Genomic DNA, 16,514 nt, shown 5'->3' with positions numbered 1-16,514 from the left:
GTTGAGGGGCCACCAAAAAGTCTCTAACCTTGATGAGGTTGCGCTGCATATGGACCTCCTGCTGGTAGACATGCAGTTTCATCATCAATGAGTCTTTCATCTGTTGTGTCACCCCTTCCTTTTGACACTGGCTCCTCAGCTCATCCTCCAGCCTCTGGTCACAGCATTTGATGAAAACAGTGAGTGCAGGTAAGATAGCATACAAAGACAGATTAGCACGTATGAATGTACAAGAACACTTTCCCTCACTGAGGTTGAGGCATAGGTGGAAGAATGGACATGCATCAAAACTTTCCTTAGATTATTTCCTAATTGAATGGTAGTTATTATTAACATCAAGGAAACTGTGCCATATAAATAAATCAGATCTGCAAGTAAAGCAAAAAAAAAGAAAAAAAACCCCCCAAAAAACCTGGCTATTAAGAACAGTATCTTGCGATCATATACCTACACTAGCTTTTTTCTGTAATTGCTCCTCACGGTACTGCCAGTTTCGTGCTTCCTTAGAGTAGCGCTCCACAAGACCTTGTAAATCCTGTCAAAGAACGGACATTAGAACTGCCTGTCAAGAGATCTCTCTCTTTTGTGTTGTTGATGATGATGACATCTAATCACACTTGGCAAAATGTTTTCTCTCTCTTTTAATCATTACACATCATTTCAGTTAAAGCAATGAAATGTTACATATCAATCCAGTAAAAGGAGTGATGGCAATGCTAACATGCTGTTAACAAACAAAACAAAAACGAGCACAAAGGTGCACTGGTCGGCAGATCATATATGGTCCGTGCTGGGATTTAGTACGATAACCTCTCATTTTCTTTTCCCCATCATTTTCCATGAGAACACAAATGCATTCTTACCTTCAACTTCTCAATGGTTTTATTATCACGAATTGATTGACGCCCAGGTCTGACCATGACTTGAAGTGACTAGGAGGAAAAGAAGTGCTGCATAATCAGACATAACTCGTCATAAAGGGTGAACAAAATGTTTACTGATCCTCTAAACATGCTTCCTGCTAGTAACATACAGCCAGCTCTTACTCTCTTTTGCAAGGTTTCCAGAATGACTTCTTCTCAACTACAAAGACAGTTATATATGGACAGTGTATGTTTTACTTTCATACTTCTAAACAATGGAACTCTTTTCTCACACAACATTTATCATTTAAACTCAGCATTTAAATGTTCACTGAAACTTATCTGTTTAAAAAAAATTATGCTTAATATTTGTCCTGTATATCAACTGTTATACTTTGTGTCAGGTTTTATTTCCCACGAGTCAAGTGTCTTATGCTTCATTTTCTTATAAGGGAATCTCCTATGTGTTTAATTTTAGTTTGTTGACAACACATTTTTAGCAGCCTAGTGTTTAGTGCATAATACCATGTCATTGTTAGCTAATGTTTTTCTTACATTAGGTAGCGGCAATCAAAATTTTATTTCCTGTATATCACTTTGAAATGTTTCTATGTGTAGGAAAATACAGGAAAAACAAAGCAAAAAAGAGTAGGGTTCTATCATTTCCAGAAGCAGAGATACACTACGTTAAAGGTGTGTGAGGTTGTATTTTTTAGTCACAAATTAAATTACACATGGAGAGTAGAGCAGCATAACCTTCACCAAAATAAAAGTAAATGTACAGTTTAAAGTTTTTTATGTCTCAATGCGGGACCTGAGTTGAGGGAATTCTTTTGGCTTTGTACACTAACGTTTTTCCAAAATTGTTGTATTTTTTAAAAAAATATGAAAGAGAAAATAGCACCAACTTTAATCAAAAGAGGGGGTGACTGTATTACCTGCATACATTTGGGGTGTTAATTTACTTTTTTTTACTTGGAATTACGCTTGTTATTTTCTTCATCACCATCAAGTAAAAAAAATTGGGTTGACTTGATTGTCCCGAGCAAATATTAAATATGTACTCTTCATTTTTAACCATTACCCCTGTCTCCTACAAGTAAAAGTAATTAACATAAATTAACATCGATTAACAGATATGTGTGTTTTCTATCAGTGTTTTAAATTTGAACCCACTCTGTGCAGTAGAAAATTATAGCTGTTTTAAGTTTGTTACCCCTACAACTTTTCACTTAAGTGCCTGAAAAATTTATGATTTTGTAATATTTGAAGTTGCATATCTCACATAATAGACCAGTGGTTCTTAACCGGGGTTCGATCGAACCCTAGGGGTTCGGTGAGTTGGTCTCAGGGGTTCGGCGGAGCCTCCGCCATGGAGGTCAAGACACACCCGCAATTCGTGATGACACTAAAGAAGGGTTCAGTGAATGTGCATATGATGATGATGATGATGTAGTTTTGTAACGCGCTAGTATCCGTATCACAGAGATACGCTCAATGCGCGGGGAACCCAGCAGCCACCAAACTGCAGGGCAAATGAACAACTTCAAATAATGTTAAACAAGTGAGTCTTAAGATTTTTCCGAAAAGCTGCAATACTATCAGACTCCTTAGTCGAGAGGGAAAGCGGGCTCCACAGAAGCGGGGCTACATTAGAGAAGGATTTGAATCCCTGACTGAACACTCGGTCGTCGAAGTCTGAAACTTGTGGGTTTGGTACCTCAAACAAGGTTAAGAACCACTGTAATAGACCTTTCAGATTTGTAGCGAAAAATAAGGACATCAATGGTTACTTTGAAAAAAAAAATGCTTTGAGTGTATTTAGTAAATTAGTATTTGAAATGGAGTACTTGAGATATGGTGTCTTCATGCAAAACGACCAAGCACAAAACCTTGGGTTTCCTTTTCCCCCCCAAATTTTGATGTGTTTTTCAGCATAACTTTTTGCAAATTAATTTTCAGTCACTTGAATAGAAAGTAAGTGTTAGGAACTTCTCAAAATCCTTGGAGACTTTTAAGATTTCACAATGCTACATGACAGCTTCAAACACAGTCCAAAATAAATATAGCTGCAACGCAAATCACAAATTTTAAACAGTAATATTTCCAAAACTAATAAAGATGGTTAGTTTCTGGTTTGTTTTTCTTATATTTTCTTGTATTTTCAGGTGAACGTAAAGAAACAAAAATTAAACCAGAGTTGGTAGAAGGAGAGAGTACACTGACATATGCCATGTGTTTGATGCAGCTTTTGTTGCAGCATACAGCCTAGATGCGCAACCTAAGACAATCTTATTAGCCACATTTATTCTTAAGATTACCACTTGTTTGCTGGAGCTATTGTTGCAACATGCAGGCTGGACCTGAAGGTGAGCAGAGGAAGTGCCTTGAGTTGTGAAGTCAATGTCAGCACTGTTGACACCAGAGCTGGTGGAGGTGTGCATCAGAGAAGTGTTCAGCTTGTAGTGAAGTTGCTGAAGCTCACTGGCTTGTTGATCCTCCTGTTCTTCATAGGCCTCAATCAAGTCCTCCAAATCCTATAAGATAAACCCTATTCTTCATGACAGCCACTCCCTGTCCTCATACAATGTTTATCAGATGACTGACTTCTTGCAGCGAAATAAGGATTTCAATGACTAGCATGTCACTGACACACAGTCTTATCTTTCTTGAACTTTATCAGGAAATATAATAGGGGAGGGAAGGCCCACATTTTAACACATGCATCCCTTGGTGACTTTCATCCTAAGTGCACCAGTAATGCTGAGAACAAGTTTACACTCACCCTAACTTTGTGCAGGAGCTCATCAATGGTTGCCTGTCTCTCATCAAGCTGTTTACACCAGGAGTCCTCTTGTGACTCCAGTAAAGCCATGTCCCGCTTCTGATTGTCCCTAGACTTGCGACGCTCCTGATGATTGAATATGGATATCGTGTAAGTTGCTAGACAGACGCAATTTTAATCTTTACTTCTAACTTCTTTACAAAATGAACCTGAAAGATGACTCATGAAAATCTGTTTATACTGACTGCTCAGTTTCAGTCTTCTGAGAAGCACTAGCAATGATCATACAAAATAACAGACTGAAAAGGACCAGACACCAATTTTCCAAATCTATGTAAACAAGGAAGAGCCATGACAGTACAGATGATAAGAATTATACACATTACACTTATTTTGACATTGTAGTCCACAAATTATGGAAACTATTCTTTTACTGGGCAGATTGTCACTTAAAGACCTCATTAGTCTCCTTACCCTGTCTAGCTTGTGTTGTTTGGATGCTAGCTGTTGCTGAGTCATGTTCAAAGACTCCTGCAGTTCCTCTAGCTGTCTGTCCTTGTGGAGCAGGCGACGAGTCAAGCCCTCTTGCTCTGTCTCCAGTTGCACAATTATTTCACGTAGCTCATCAAGCTGAAATCTGAACAAAAAAATGTGGTGCTATTCTTTTAACCTGGTAAGACTTTGTTGTTTGGGCTAAATGTGACAGCAATCATTTGATTTGTTTCCTCTTCTAGTACGAGACTCAGCTTTCAGTTAAGGCTGATGGTTCAAAGTGTGCATAAGCAAGTGGCAGGAAAACTCCCTATGCCCACCTGGCATGTCCTGTTTGTCCTGCCAAAATAGGTAACTAGTTTATAAGGAAAGTAAAGATGGCCACAAGAGACAGCTGGACTCCATATACTACCCTTTATACACCGTGAGCCACATATCTTCGTCACTCAGCTATCAGACTTTTTATACATCATGAGCCACATTTGTTCATCAGTCAACTATCCCTTTACCTCCAGCTTCCAACACCAGTGCTCTAACCACACAGCTATCTGCATTCCGATGGGAATACTACTATTTATTTCTGGCAGCTGGTTTTAACAAATGCAAATGGTGAGTTAAAGCTTGCTTCAGCAACTTTATGATGTTTCACAAAACCCCTATCACGTAGCTGGTTGAAAGTTAACATTTCACTGATTTGAGACCTATGTGATGTATCACATCTGTATTACTTAGCTTGTTAAAAGTTAATACATCACTGAACTGGGACCAATTTATTTATGATTTTCAAAAAAAAGTGACTAACATATTTTAAATGTCTCATTGTAATATAAACTTACGAAAGCATCTGGTCCTCCAAAGATGAAATGTGAGAGTTCATAGTTTGCAGGTCATGCCAAGCTTCTACTGAATTGCGGTCATTATTTGCTGCCTGCTCTTTCTCTTGCTCCAGCTGCTGAATTAGGGCCTTGAGATGTAAATGTAACACATTAGCTGATGAGTCAAGAAATAATGGCAACTACAACTGTCTAGTTGACCAGAAACGTGGCCTAAACACCATGCTGGGTGCATGTTAACCACACAAGAAGAAGGCAGCCAGCCAGAACTGGGAGTAGTACAAATCAATAACACATTTTATGGATACCATAATTCCATTTTTAATAGCACCTGTCATTGATAATAGATGGATTCATCAGTAAACAGCCAACTGTTGCTATTTATAGGAGCTGAATCAAGCTTGATTTGAGTCTGAGGAAACTTGAGTGCTGAAGTGTTGGTCAAATTATTTCCCAATTATTCGTCACTTCAAATGTTTCCTACCTGATTCTTGGCAGCAACTTCCTTGAGTTCTCTCTCCAGTGCTGTCTTCTCTGCTATGAAAGCCTCCAGTTTCCCCTCCAGCAACCTTCGCTCAGTTTCAAGCTGCAGGCACCGCTCGCGCAGTTCTCGCATTTCTGTTATCTTTACTGTGACAGTCACCTCCATGTCTGAAGTCTGGGCTGATACCTGTGACTGGAGAGCTCTTGAGCCATTGGGTGAGGTCGAGGTCACGGATGTGCAACTCTCCGCAGGTGAGATGAAGCGAGCAGTGTTCAGACCCACACTGCTGTCTAGCTCATGCTCACTGAAGACTATACTCCCACTGACACTTTTCTTGGGTAATCTTCTGCAGCAGATCCATCATTATGTGCAGGTAAGTTGCAAACATAGTGCTGAGAAAAAGACTTATCTCTTACAAATTACACATCACTTAAAAAAGGTTGCAGCATCTTGCAAGGACTCTACATTTATTTGCACACCTCAAATGACTCGAAGCTATTCTGCTGTGGGCTGATGACTAGAAGAACTGATGTAAGTTACTGACCTGGTGAACGACTGTTAACCATTTAGCGACAACACCAGTGAAGTATGTCAACAAAAGAGAAGCAGTCATCCGAAACTATCCTAGGCACATCTAGTCTCTATTTTGTTTTAGACCTGATTGGCTGTAAAGGGTGTTTTCTTTATTCAGTTACAAGATTTATCAGATGAGATGATCCAAAAGAGTTACACTGCTGCTTTATTCACATCTGGTAAAGATCAGGAATAAATAAAACCTGCTATATCTCATACAGCCACAGATTGCAGCAAATGACTATTCCTTTCCACTTAAAATTTCTCTTATCAGGTGAAGTTCAAGAGAAATTATGAAAAAAAAGATGATGTTCAATAAAGTTTTGTGTGTGAATGCAAAATGATGACAATAAAACAGGAACCTAAAGCCCGAGTCACTTACTGTCTGCCACTGTGTAAGCCCCGGCAGTAAGAAAACCCTACAAATGGCAGATCCCGTCCACTGAAATCCTTAGTGGTAGGTAAAAAGCTTTCCAGGCATGGTGGTGACTTTGGTTTCTCCACTTCATCAAAGTGAGATGTATCATCAAGGCTGCTTAGTGAAGGTATGTATGGAGGTTCAGCTGAAACAAATGTGTGCATATTTAGTCACGGTCACATGAATATAATCCCCAAGAACTTTACAAATCAACTAAATGTAATCCAACCACAGGATTTTTCAAAACTTGGACGGCTCCTACCATCTCGGATGCTGTCCCACTGCACATTTTTGAAGAAGGGGTGCTTCTGTATCTCCGGCCAGGCCAACCGAGATTTGCTGTCACTAAGTAGTCTACTGATGAGGTCTCTGGCTTCTCCAGAAACAATGTTACAGGTGTTGCTGGGGAACTTGAGCTTCTTCTGCACAGATTAAACACTGATATGCAATGAATGATGAACAAAGAATCAGCAGGGTTATTTCAAGAGAAGAAAACAGGATGATGTGTCACTAAAATTTCAGCCTTTTATGCAGATTTCAGCTGTACATCGAGAGGCTTAATGGGGGTATTTATGTTAACCAATTCCTAACAGACTTGTTGATGTTTTTCAACTGCTGAAAATCAATAACTGCAGAAAAGAACTTGTATGTGTATTAATGGATGACAGGAAAGATTCACCTTGAAGTTCATTATATTGCCGTAAGTTGCAACCATGGATCCAGATTCATCTGTGAAAGGAGTGGCACCAAACAGCATTTCATAGGCACATACACCCAATGACCACCAGTCTACCTCAGGACCATAGAGCTCTACGGATGATGCCCTGTTCATGGAGTCCAACAGTTCCGGGGCAACATAGTCCGGAGTCCCAACTGGCATACGAGATGATACCTGGCAATGCAACAGTTTAACTACATGCATAAACTGTGACTGATCCTGGGAGCTCAACAATAATATTGTTAACCAAGAAAATTTTTATGAAAACAATTATAAACAGATTGATTCCATGGAAGCTTCTGGAATGACATTAGATATGCACTACAAATCATTACAATCCTAAAATCATATGACATCTTAGTCCAAAAACACCAGTTGGAAAGCACACCAAAAGATAAATTTCCTTTAGACAATTATCGGCATTTGAAAACAACATTACCTTCCTGTTGGAATCCATTTTTGCAGCTGATCCAAAGTCAGCCAGTTTTATGTGGCCAGAATTGTCCAAGAGAATATTCTCTGGTTTGATGTCTCTGCAACAAAAATAATTAGAAAAGGGAAAATATCAATGAAAAATATCAGCAGGTTACTAAGAATTTGTAGATGGACAAAACAAAGCCAAAAGAATCCCAAAGAAACAAATAAAGTGCAAAGTCCAAAAGTGCATTACTCTGGGACAAGTACAAAAAAAAAAAAGGATTAACTCGCTCAAATGTTTAATTGAAACCTCACATCCACTTGACAAGCAAGACTAAACTGAAGAGTTAAACTGAAACTATAGGAGAAAACCAAAAAGTGACCTATCATCAAAGATGCTTCTATTCAAGATCTGCAGTTGATGGGTTAAAAACAGAGCACTGAAGATAGGAAGTCATCCAAGCTTAGTTATGCTTAAGGTAATCCCGTCAGAAGAGTTGTGTGAATTTGCGTTATGCCACTGATTCTGTGGACCTGCATGTAGGACCAACAGATTTCAGTTGTGTAACTTCTGAATGCTATTGTGCGCAAATGAATGCAGATCATTTTACAAAAGCCCAAGCAGCACAGTAGTACTTGACAACTAGGTGGGAGACTTCTTTCAGACAACAGCTGTTGTTCGCCAGAGAAATCCCCTGCCATCTGTGCTATTTGACACTTTCCTAGAGAACATGTGAGAGAGTCTTCATCGCCACCATGCCTTTATTTCCTGTGCAATCTGTGCTTTACAGACATTGACCTGTTTGCAGTCACCACTAGTGAGGACCTCACAAACAAACTGTTGAACAGTGCCAGCACACATGGAATGGAGATCAGCACTGACAAAAGCAAAGTTACGGTCAACAACATGACAGTAAATCAGAGATGTACATGAATGGAGTACAGCTCAAGGAGGAAAAAAGTTTTAAGTGCAGTTTCCAAAGATGGCACCTGCACAGCAGACATCAGCATCAAGATCCCAGCATTGACAGCATCAATGACCAAGCTGAACAGAATGTAACAAAGCAATAACATAAGGTTGACAACCCAGTACAGATGTACAAGTCTCTATCTTGTTGTATAGCTGAGAAATGGACTCAGCTTACCCATACTGAAAGACAAATTCAAACATTCAAAACTAAGTGCTTGAGAAAAGTGCTCCAAATCTCCTACAACTACAAGGAACACAAGACCAACGATTTTGTACAGAGCATGGTCACTACTCTCGTAGAATGACATGAAATCCTTCTTGCAACAGTGAAAAAGCACAAGTTGGTCTGGTTCAGCCATGTCATCTGGCAGGACACATCTTAAAACCCTCCTTCTGGCCTCTGTAAAAGGTCACAAGAGAGATAGACAGGTGGAAGACCTGGATGGCAAACATGTAGGAGTGCACTGATCGCTTCATGCAGGATCTGTTTAACACCGCCCAAGACTGCACTGAGCACACCTTGTCAGCTGCTGTCTCTAGACACATCCCCTTGATGACCAACACCAGTGGGCCAGCGACCTGGTGATCAACTAGTACCAATCAAGGTATTGGGGTGGGGGAGGTGGTGGTGATGGGTGGTGATGGATGATGATGGTTTGATTTCTTGTCTTTAAAGATGCCATTTAGTGAATACAATTTTTTCATTCATGATTTGTATTTGATTTGACTAATTTTGTGCTAAGATAACCAAGAACTAAATGCATCGTAAAATTCTCCAAGTTTGTGTACCTTTCTCCAAAGTACAAACACTAAAATTTATATCTAGAAATGCTGATGAAAAATTTTTTTTTTCTACATTATGAGATTACAAAGCAATCCATGGATTTAGAATACTTGTACAAAATGAATCATGAACAATTCAGAACAACTGTGTGGCAAAATGATTTAGATTAAATGGATTCTGTGCTCACAAAAGCATGGAGTACCAGAGACATGACAGTACCTGTGCAAGTATCCCATTGTATGAAGAGCATTAATAGCTACAGCCATTTCTGCCAGATAAAATCTGGCCATGTTCTCCTCCACTACATCATCGTGCCTGTAACATACAAGACAAGAAATACAGTGTTCCCTCGCTACTTCGCGGTTCACATATCGCGGATTCACTACTTCGCGTTTTTTTTTTTTTTGAGTGAAGTATCCATCGATATTTTCGTGCTGGGAATTATCGTTCTACAAAATACCATAGATACTTCAACAGGAAAAAGACGAAAAATGTAGCTATATTTGTATTTCTATTAAAATACCATGGTTATTTTGTAGATAGAAAGAAAGAAATAATTGTGTTACAGAAATCCATTGCCATGCGTAAGCGACGAGCCATGATTGTTATCTCCCATCTCGCAGCCAGTTCACATCAGTTTCTTGGGTTTCTTTGAGTACAGTTATAATTTTTTTTACACTAATTTGTTATTGTACTGTATTAATACCATGATTACTATATTACTTTACACTCACATGATATTGTTTTACATGTATATATTATTATTGCATGTATGTCCCTATTTCGCGGAAATTCGTTTATCGCGGCTGATCATAGCACCTATCCCCCGCGATAAACGAGGGAACACTGTACACACGTGACTATGGATGTAGACAAAACACATCATGAAGCAAGTGCCTTATCTACAGCACTTTTAAAAAAAATCTTTATCTTACCGGCTGGAGTGTAAAAAGGATGCAAGCTAAATCTAAAAAGAGCATGCTCTTTGCTATTGTTATCATGGCTTTTTTAACCTCTGTTGGTTTGCAATGCTATTCAATACTGTGGACAGTTTAACCGTAACGGTAGCAAGTCACATGGTTGGCATAAAAGTATGTTATCGGTTTACACTGTATAAAAGACAAAATTAAAATCTTACTTTTTTATTTTCAGTTTTACTTTTTTATGAAGTGCAAATGGGCAACTGATAAGCTGTCTCCAAATGGCACTTACCTGACTTTTCCACTAATTTCAAAGAAAAGAAATGGTGGTGGTGGTGGTGGCGGCGGCGGTGGTGCTTGGAGGACAAATATTAGTCAGGGACAGAACTCATGACAAACTGACCAGAAGTATTTGCAGCATAGAAATTTCAGAAACCTGACCATTCTGCAAATGTTTCAAGAATATTCAGAATCACTATGCTATGCATAACTATGCACTTATCAGCATACCTGCAAAGGAGTGACAGCAAATCACCGCCGGGATGAAAGTCCATAACCAGGTACAAGTTCACACTGTCCTGGAAAGCAAAGTGCAGTTTTGTCAGCCAGGGGCTGGTGCACTGTGCCATTATATTTCGCTCCTCCTCAAAAAAGGAAATCTGAAAATAAAAACCAATAGAACATGCTTTTAGTTCAGTTAGGACTAAAATCAGGGAGGTTCTTGCTGACATATTGTAACAGGGCTTCTGCTTATGCAAAAAATTGCGTACAATACATATTAAAAGTTCGGAGGACCCCTTCAATTTTCGTCAATGGGGTCCCATTCAAATTTGGGCAAAGAACAGAGACCCCTTAAAAATCTGAAGAAGGGGTCCCTGGGACCCCAAAGAATTTAGCCTTAGCAGAAGCCCTGTTTAAGTATCCAATGTTTTCTTTAGCATATAGCTACTGTAGAGTTTGCAACTTCCTTTTGTCTCTGTGCTTACTTCAAGTGTGAAAAGTTATCAAAAAAGAAATAAATTATAAATTGACAAGATTTAGCATGATTTGTGAACCAATAAAAGGATCTCACAAATCTGCTACTGAACAATAAATTTGTGCATAACCTCTGCTCGCATCTTATGACAAATCTTAATAAGTTTATTTTTAACTTTAAAAAGAAAAACAGAATTTAGACAAATGCTAAAAATTTTAAACCTGAAATTACAGTATAAGTATTTTCAATAAATCAAAGGTATTAAAAACTTTGATATCTTAATATCGTACTCTGATATTAGAATCATTGAGTCTTACTAAAATAAGTTAATTATAAAGCAATTGCAATCTACCTTCTTTTATATTATAATTGTCTATTGGTTTAGAGGTGCGTAGATGTTATAAAGTGTGTAAATGTTACCTAGGAAAAGTGTGTAAGTAAGATTCAGGTATACCAAAGTGCAGTAGAATGAATGCAGTAGGAATAGCAAAAATATAGTTGTTGTTATTGGATAATTTGTTATTCAGAATTTTTGAAACAATGTACATTGCAATATCAAGGTTTGAATATATGTTAATAGACATATATTACATAAAAAAAGGTATCACAACACATTGATTCTAACAGAAAATTAACAGAACTCTTTTTAGCTGGTGTAAGATCATTAAGGCCTTCCCTAGCACTGGCTTACATCAGGTTGTGATAGCAGGTCTGATTTGCGAAGAACTTTCATGGCGTACACTGTATCTGTGGTCTTCTCATGAACCACTCGCACCTCTCCAAAGTGGCCATGGCCAACTGTGGCCTTAACCTCAAAGTCACTAGGTTTGACACGCAGCTTCTTCATGTTCTTCACTGATTCACTATCTGCGATAAGCAAGGAGAAAACTGTAAGCTCTACTGAAAGTGAAAGGCAAAGTGAGGTAGCAAGTCATCCTTAACAGAAAGCCACATATGTACAATGACATTACGAATGTTCTGACATGTCTCTTTTGTCCAGGTCTTATAGTAGGAAATGCATGTTATGTTCTTATGTCCAAGATACTCTGTATCGAAAAAAAATATATATACTTAAAAAGTACTACCAATATCCGCCTGTTTTCCATTTATCTGTGCTTCTAGTAAATACTGATAAGTATGTAGTTAATAATGTAGCAAATTACATTTAAGAGGCATTTGAAGTGTGAATTTCAATTAATAGTTGACTGTTTCATTCATTATACAGTTTTCGTAGCTTATGATGTATATTCTATTGCAGTTTTTCATATTGTATTGTGTACTGTTTGGACCTCTTGAAATGGGCCGAAGACCTCTTAACAAAATTAATTCAGTTCAATTCATACAAACATTCCTTGACTGGAAGCATCTGACAAGTAGTTATTTTGGTCCATTACTACTGGTTGTCGGGGGAAATAGTTTGATAGACGCAGCAGCTGACAAGGCTTGCAGCTTATCCCTGCCTTAAATACTGGTAAGCAGGTTCTCCATCCACTCCTTCAATTTCACTGACAAGTTCTTCCACTGTCCACCTAGTCTTGACAAACCCCTCCCCTAAAAGGTACTATGAAGGGCAATTTTAAACTAAGTCAAATAGCTGAACTTGACATGCTCTTGCAGTCAGTTTATTGCTGGTGCCTTGTTAGCCATTGTCTATATCCAATATCAGTGGACCGGCATAACTGTTTGTCAACTTATACCAGGATGAATGAATAAGGTTCTATTGTACACATACAAACATTAGATGTTTATAAACCTTACTTAGGCTACCAAATGAAGAACTCCGTGTGTGTCTACTCAACAAATATCAGTTACCTGATTTATGAGTGAATATGAAAGGCAGCACAAACAAGTTTACAAGGGAACCACAGTGAGTTGCAAGACAAAACTTCAGAAGCCAGCAAAATCTTCGGCAAGAACATTTTGAAAAGATTTATGTCTTCCTTTTTAAAGTGATAGTGTTCACCAAAATTGGCATTAAAATGCTATTATTATGGAAAATCTTGCACAGCTTTGGAATACCTCTAAGAATATTAAGTGAAATAAGCCCTATAGCCAGATATTCACTGCAAGTATATATATACACAGCTGAACAGGCTAAAGATAATATGACGGATTTCAAAAAAACTAAAAAAATAAACAATAACATCAAACAAATAGAAAATGTCAGACAATAGAGAAAACCTACCAATATGCAGTAATTTTTAAGAAAATATGATCAAAGTAACTGCATTTAGGAATAAAAGAAAAAGGAAACAGAAAATCAACTTACATTTCTTTAAGAAACTGGCCACATGTTTATTGCGTGCTAGAATGTCATGCTGACACTCATCATACAGAGTAAGGAAACTGTCCATCAAACAGTTCGAGTCAACTTTAACCTCCATTTCACATTCACAAGCTTTTCCTTCCAAAATATCTTGGAGTGACTGAACTCGCTGAAGTAGATCCAAGGGAGCAGTGGTATCCATTTTTAAGTGTTTGATGTCGTTCTGTTATATATAAAAAAAAAAAAAGGAAAGAATAAAATGATGCATAATAATTGTTGGAGAAAAGTAAAAATGACCCATGTAATCAGTAACCTTAGAACATCACATACATGAGGTTCAAAAAGATAAAATGAGCTCAAAACACTGTCTAGCCTAACCTACAACAGAAAATTAACATTATCTGCCAGTGAACAATTTTGTCTATTCAGATGGACAATAAATATAGGTAACACAGATGCATTCTACATCAACAAACAATATATTCATATGTATATATAATATACTAATGCTTATGTTGTCTGTGCCTAAAGCTCACTTACATATACAGTCAAATCTCGCTACTATGCCACCTACCGGGACCGAACAAAAGTGGCATAGTAGCGAGAGTGGCATAGTACCGAGGGTTCGTAAAAACGGCTTTATTTGCTCAAGTTATCTGTCAGTCCAAAGCTCTCAAGAATCGTCGGCTGGCACTAGCTGTCTCCTCTCATTCTCCCCCTCACCTCTTCATCCTCCACCCCTCCCAACCACATCCGCGCACCTGCATCCTGTCGCTAGTTGACCCCCTTCCGCTCTCCCTGTCACGTGACTGTCACCCGGCCAGCGACCACCACCCCCTATCGCCAGCCTCCACCCTCCCTGTGTGCGTGTTATGTTCCATCCCACCTAACTGCGATGTCCCACACTACAATATACATGTAATAATCGAGCACTGCACGGAATTTCACAACTTATGCCTTTTAACAGTCACACAAAAGTGGCATAGTAGCGAAAGTAGGGGGTGGCATAGTAAATTTTTTGCATTGAATTTATAGTCGGGACCGAGCGAAAGTGGTATAGTACCGAGAGTGGCATAGTAGCGGGGTGGCATAGTAGCAAGATTTGACTGCATGCAAACATACAAAAAAGCACACATTATCCCATTGATCTAGCCGTGAAAACATACTTGTGCATACATTCAAAAAGTATTCATGTAATTGAAAGACTAGCTCTTTCTTTTATTTTTCAGATAATGTATTATATTCCATCTTTAAAACATAGGGTGCGTTAATATGTTTTCTAGGGTTGATTACATATGTGCATCTATAATAGACTCAGACTTCTTTAGTCAACATAGGCTAGCACCCACCACTGAAGGGAGGTAAACAACTGTTACATGCAACATATACATATTTTTTGTTATCTCACAATGAGGACTAGACTGAAGTACATAGCTTAGTGAAAAGAGAGAAATAATTTGGACAGCATACAAAGGTCAGACATGTTTCTAACAAACAATGAGCTTTCTTTTGAATATTAAGGCTAGCTATTCTTGCTCGCAAATGTACATAAATGGCTACATTTTGCAGCCCCCAAAAAGAAATAACCTAGTTTATACGTGACTGAAGGCATACAAACAGTAGACGTAACGGAAACAGGTAGAGTCCATGGCTGATTGCTCTCAAGTGTGGAAAACAGTGCAGTATGAGCAAGCAGCTAAACACTACCCTTTAACAAAGACCAACTCCACATTTTCTGTTGGTCAAGTGCCACACAGCTTGTATTACCTATACACTCCGTGATTTTAATCTACAAAGTGTGACAATGTAACACAAGGGAAATGGAGCCTTATGCGATCTTTAATGTTGGTTTTAAATCTCTTAAATATTTGAATGGCATTTGTGATATATGTAATGTTGCTTTTATTTTTTTTACAAAAGAAGTAGTGTTTTGGTTGTTTTGGTCACTAGTGTGGAAAGCAAAGTACATGCAACGTATGACAGCACCCAACAGATTTTACTAAGCAAGAACGGCGATGGAATAGTGCCGCTCATGCACGCAAATCAAAATCCTTTTCTCTACGTTGCATTGGAATAAGAATAAAAACCAACAAAACTGTTTTTGCTTCTAAGAGAAAGCGTAATACATCATATAAATGTGACTTACATTCAATGTTGAGACTGTTGTCATTTGTTGCAGCACTTGCTGTCATTTTGAATGTTGGCGGAAGTGATGTCTGCTAGCCAATCGCTGCGCGGATACCAGTTGTACTTGCCATCGTACAGCAGCAACCTCACTTCGTCGCGATGCGAACACCTTATAGTCCTTGCCTAACATTTTTTCACATCATAGTATAATATTAAATTTTGAACTCCATTCTTGCAATACGTTGAAAGAAGGCGGCTACAATTTGTTTTCACCTTCAGCGATTGGTAATAAGGATTATATATGGACGTGTCCATTATAATACAACTTATCCCCAAGTGCAATATATATTAGTGAAGATATATATGTTTGCTTTTAATTTGCTTCTTCTAACTAAATGTATAAGGTATACAGTAAACGTTTATCGATCATCGTCATTATTTTAACTGACATATAATAATCTGTGTGAGATATATAGCATGGCTCGTGATCGATTAATTCTAGGTATAAAATTAAGAGAGAGAGAGAAAGAAAAAAAAAGAGCGAAAGTACGTATTAGCGGGTATAATTATACCAATTATATATGGATCACAAATAATAGACATGTCATATAAGAAAGAACTCACACACGAGTTACAGCGTTACCGCTGGGACATAGTGGGACTTGCGGAAGTCCGATGGACTGGTTTCGGGGAGTCAACTACAGATGAAGGCCACAAGCTCTGGTTCAGCGGAGACGCAATCAAGCATGAACGTGGTGTCGCTTTCATTGTCAGGAAGGAGGTGGCTGGAACTGTCATCAGCTGCACCCCAGTCTCTAGCAGACTTATCTCCATCCGAATCTCTGCTCGACCGCACAACATCACCATTATACAAGTGTACGCCCCAAC

General features: G+C 38.5%; 1 protein-coding gene across 2 annotated transcripts in view; it reads right to left on the bottom strand.

The window, feature by feature from the left end:
- LOC112561800 (citron Rho-interacting kinase-like) overlaps positions 1–15,851 on the bottom strand; it is a 51,501-nt gene extending 35,650 nt beyond the window's left edge. The window contains exons 1-17 of one of the 2 annotated variants that reach the window (XM_025234532.1): positions 15,646–15,851; positions 13,503–13,722; positions 11,925–12,100; positions 10,768–10,916; positions 9,557–9,652; positions 7,606–7,699; positions 7,128–7,340; positions 6,711–6,870; positions 6,413–6,593; positions 5,458–5,803; positions 4,977–5,104; positions 4,123–4,285; positions 3,649–3,774; positions 3,185–3,400; positions 864–932; positions 452–535; positions 29–154 (exon numbers count right to left, since the gene is read on the bottom strand). In XM_025234532.1, the coding sequence (XP_025090317.1) occupies positions 29–154; positions 452–535; positions 864–932; positions 3,185–3,400; positions 3,649–3,774; positions 4,123–4,285; positions 4,977–5,104; positions 5,458–5,803; positions 6,413–6,593; positions 6,711–6,870; positions 7,128–7,340; positions 7,606–7,699; positions 9,557–9,652; positions 10,768–10,916; positions 11,925–12,100; positions 13,503–13,722; positions 15,646–15,669 (2,571 nt within the window). In that variant the 5' untranslated portion in view covers positions 15,670–15,851. The remainder of the gene's footprint in view (positions 1–28; positions 155–451; positions 536–863; positions 933–3,184; positions 3,401–3,648; positions 3,775–4,122; positions 4,286–4,976; positions 5,105–5,457; positions 5,804–6,412; positions 6,594–6,710; positions 6,871–7,127; positions 7,341–7,605; positions 7,700–9,556; positions 9,653–10,767; positions 10,917–11,924; positions 12,101–13,502; positions 13,723–15,645) is intronic. The other variant, XM_025234533.1, reaches the window with a different exon arrangement.
- Between the last annotated feature and the right edge of the window lie 663 nt (positions 15,852–16,514).

The sequence above is a fragment of the Pomacea canaliculata genome, linkage group LG4, assembly GCF_003073045.1.
Source record: "Pomacea canaliculata isolate SZHN2017 linkage group LG4, ASM307304v1, whole genome shotgun sequence".
Lineage (NCBI taxonomy): Eukaryota > Metazoa > Mollusca > Gastropoda > Architaenioglossa > Ampullariidae > Pomacea > Pomacea canaliculata.
This window is presented reverse-complemented; position numbering and strand designations above follow the sequence as displayed.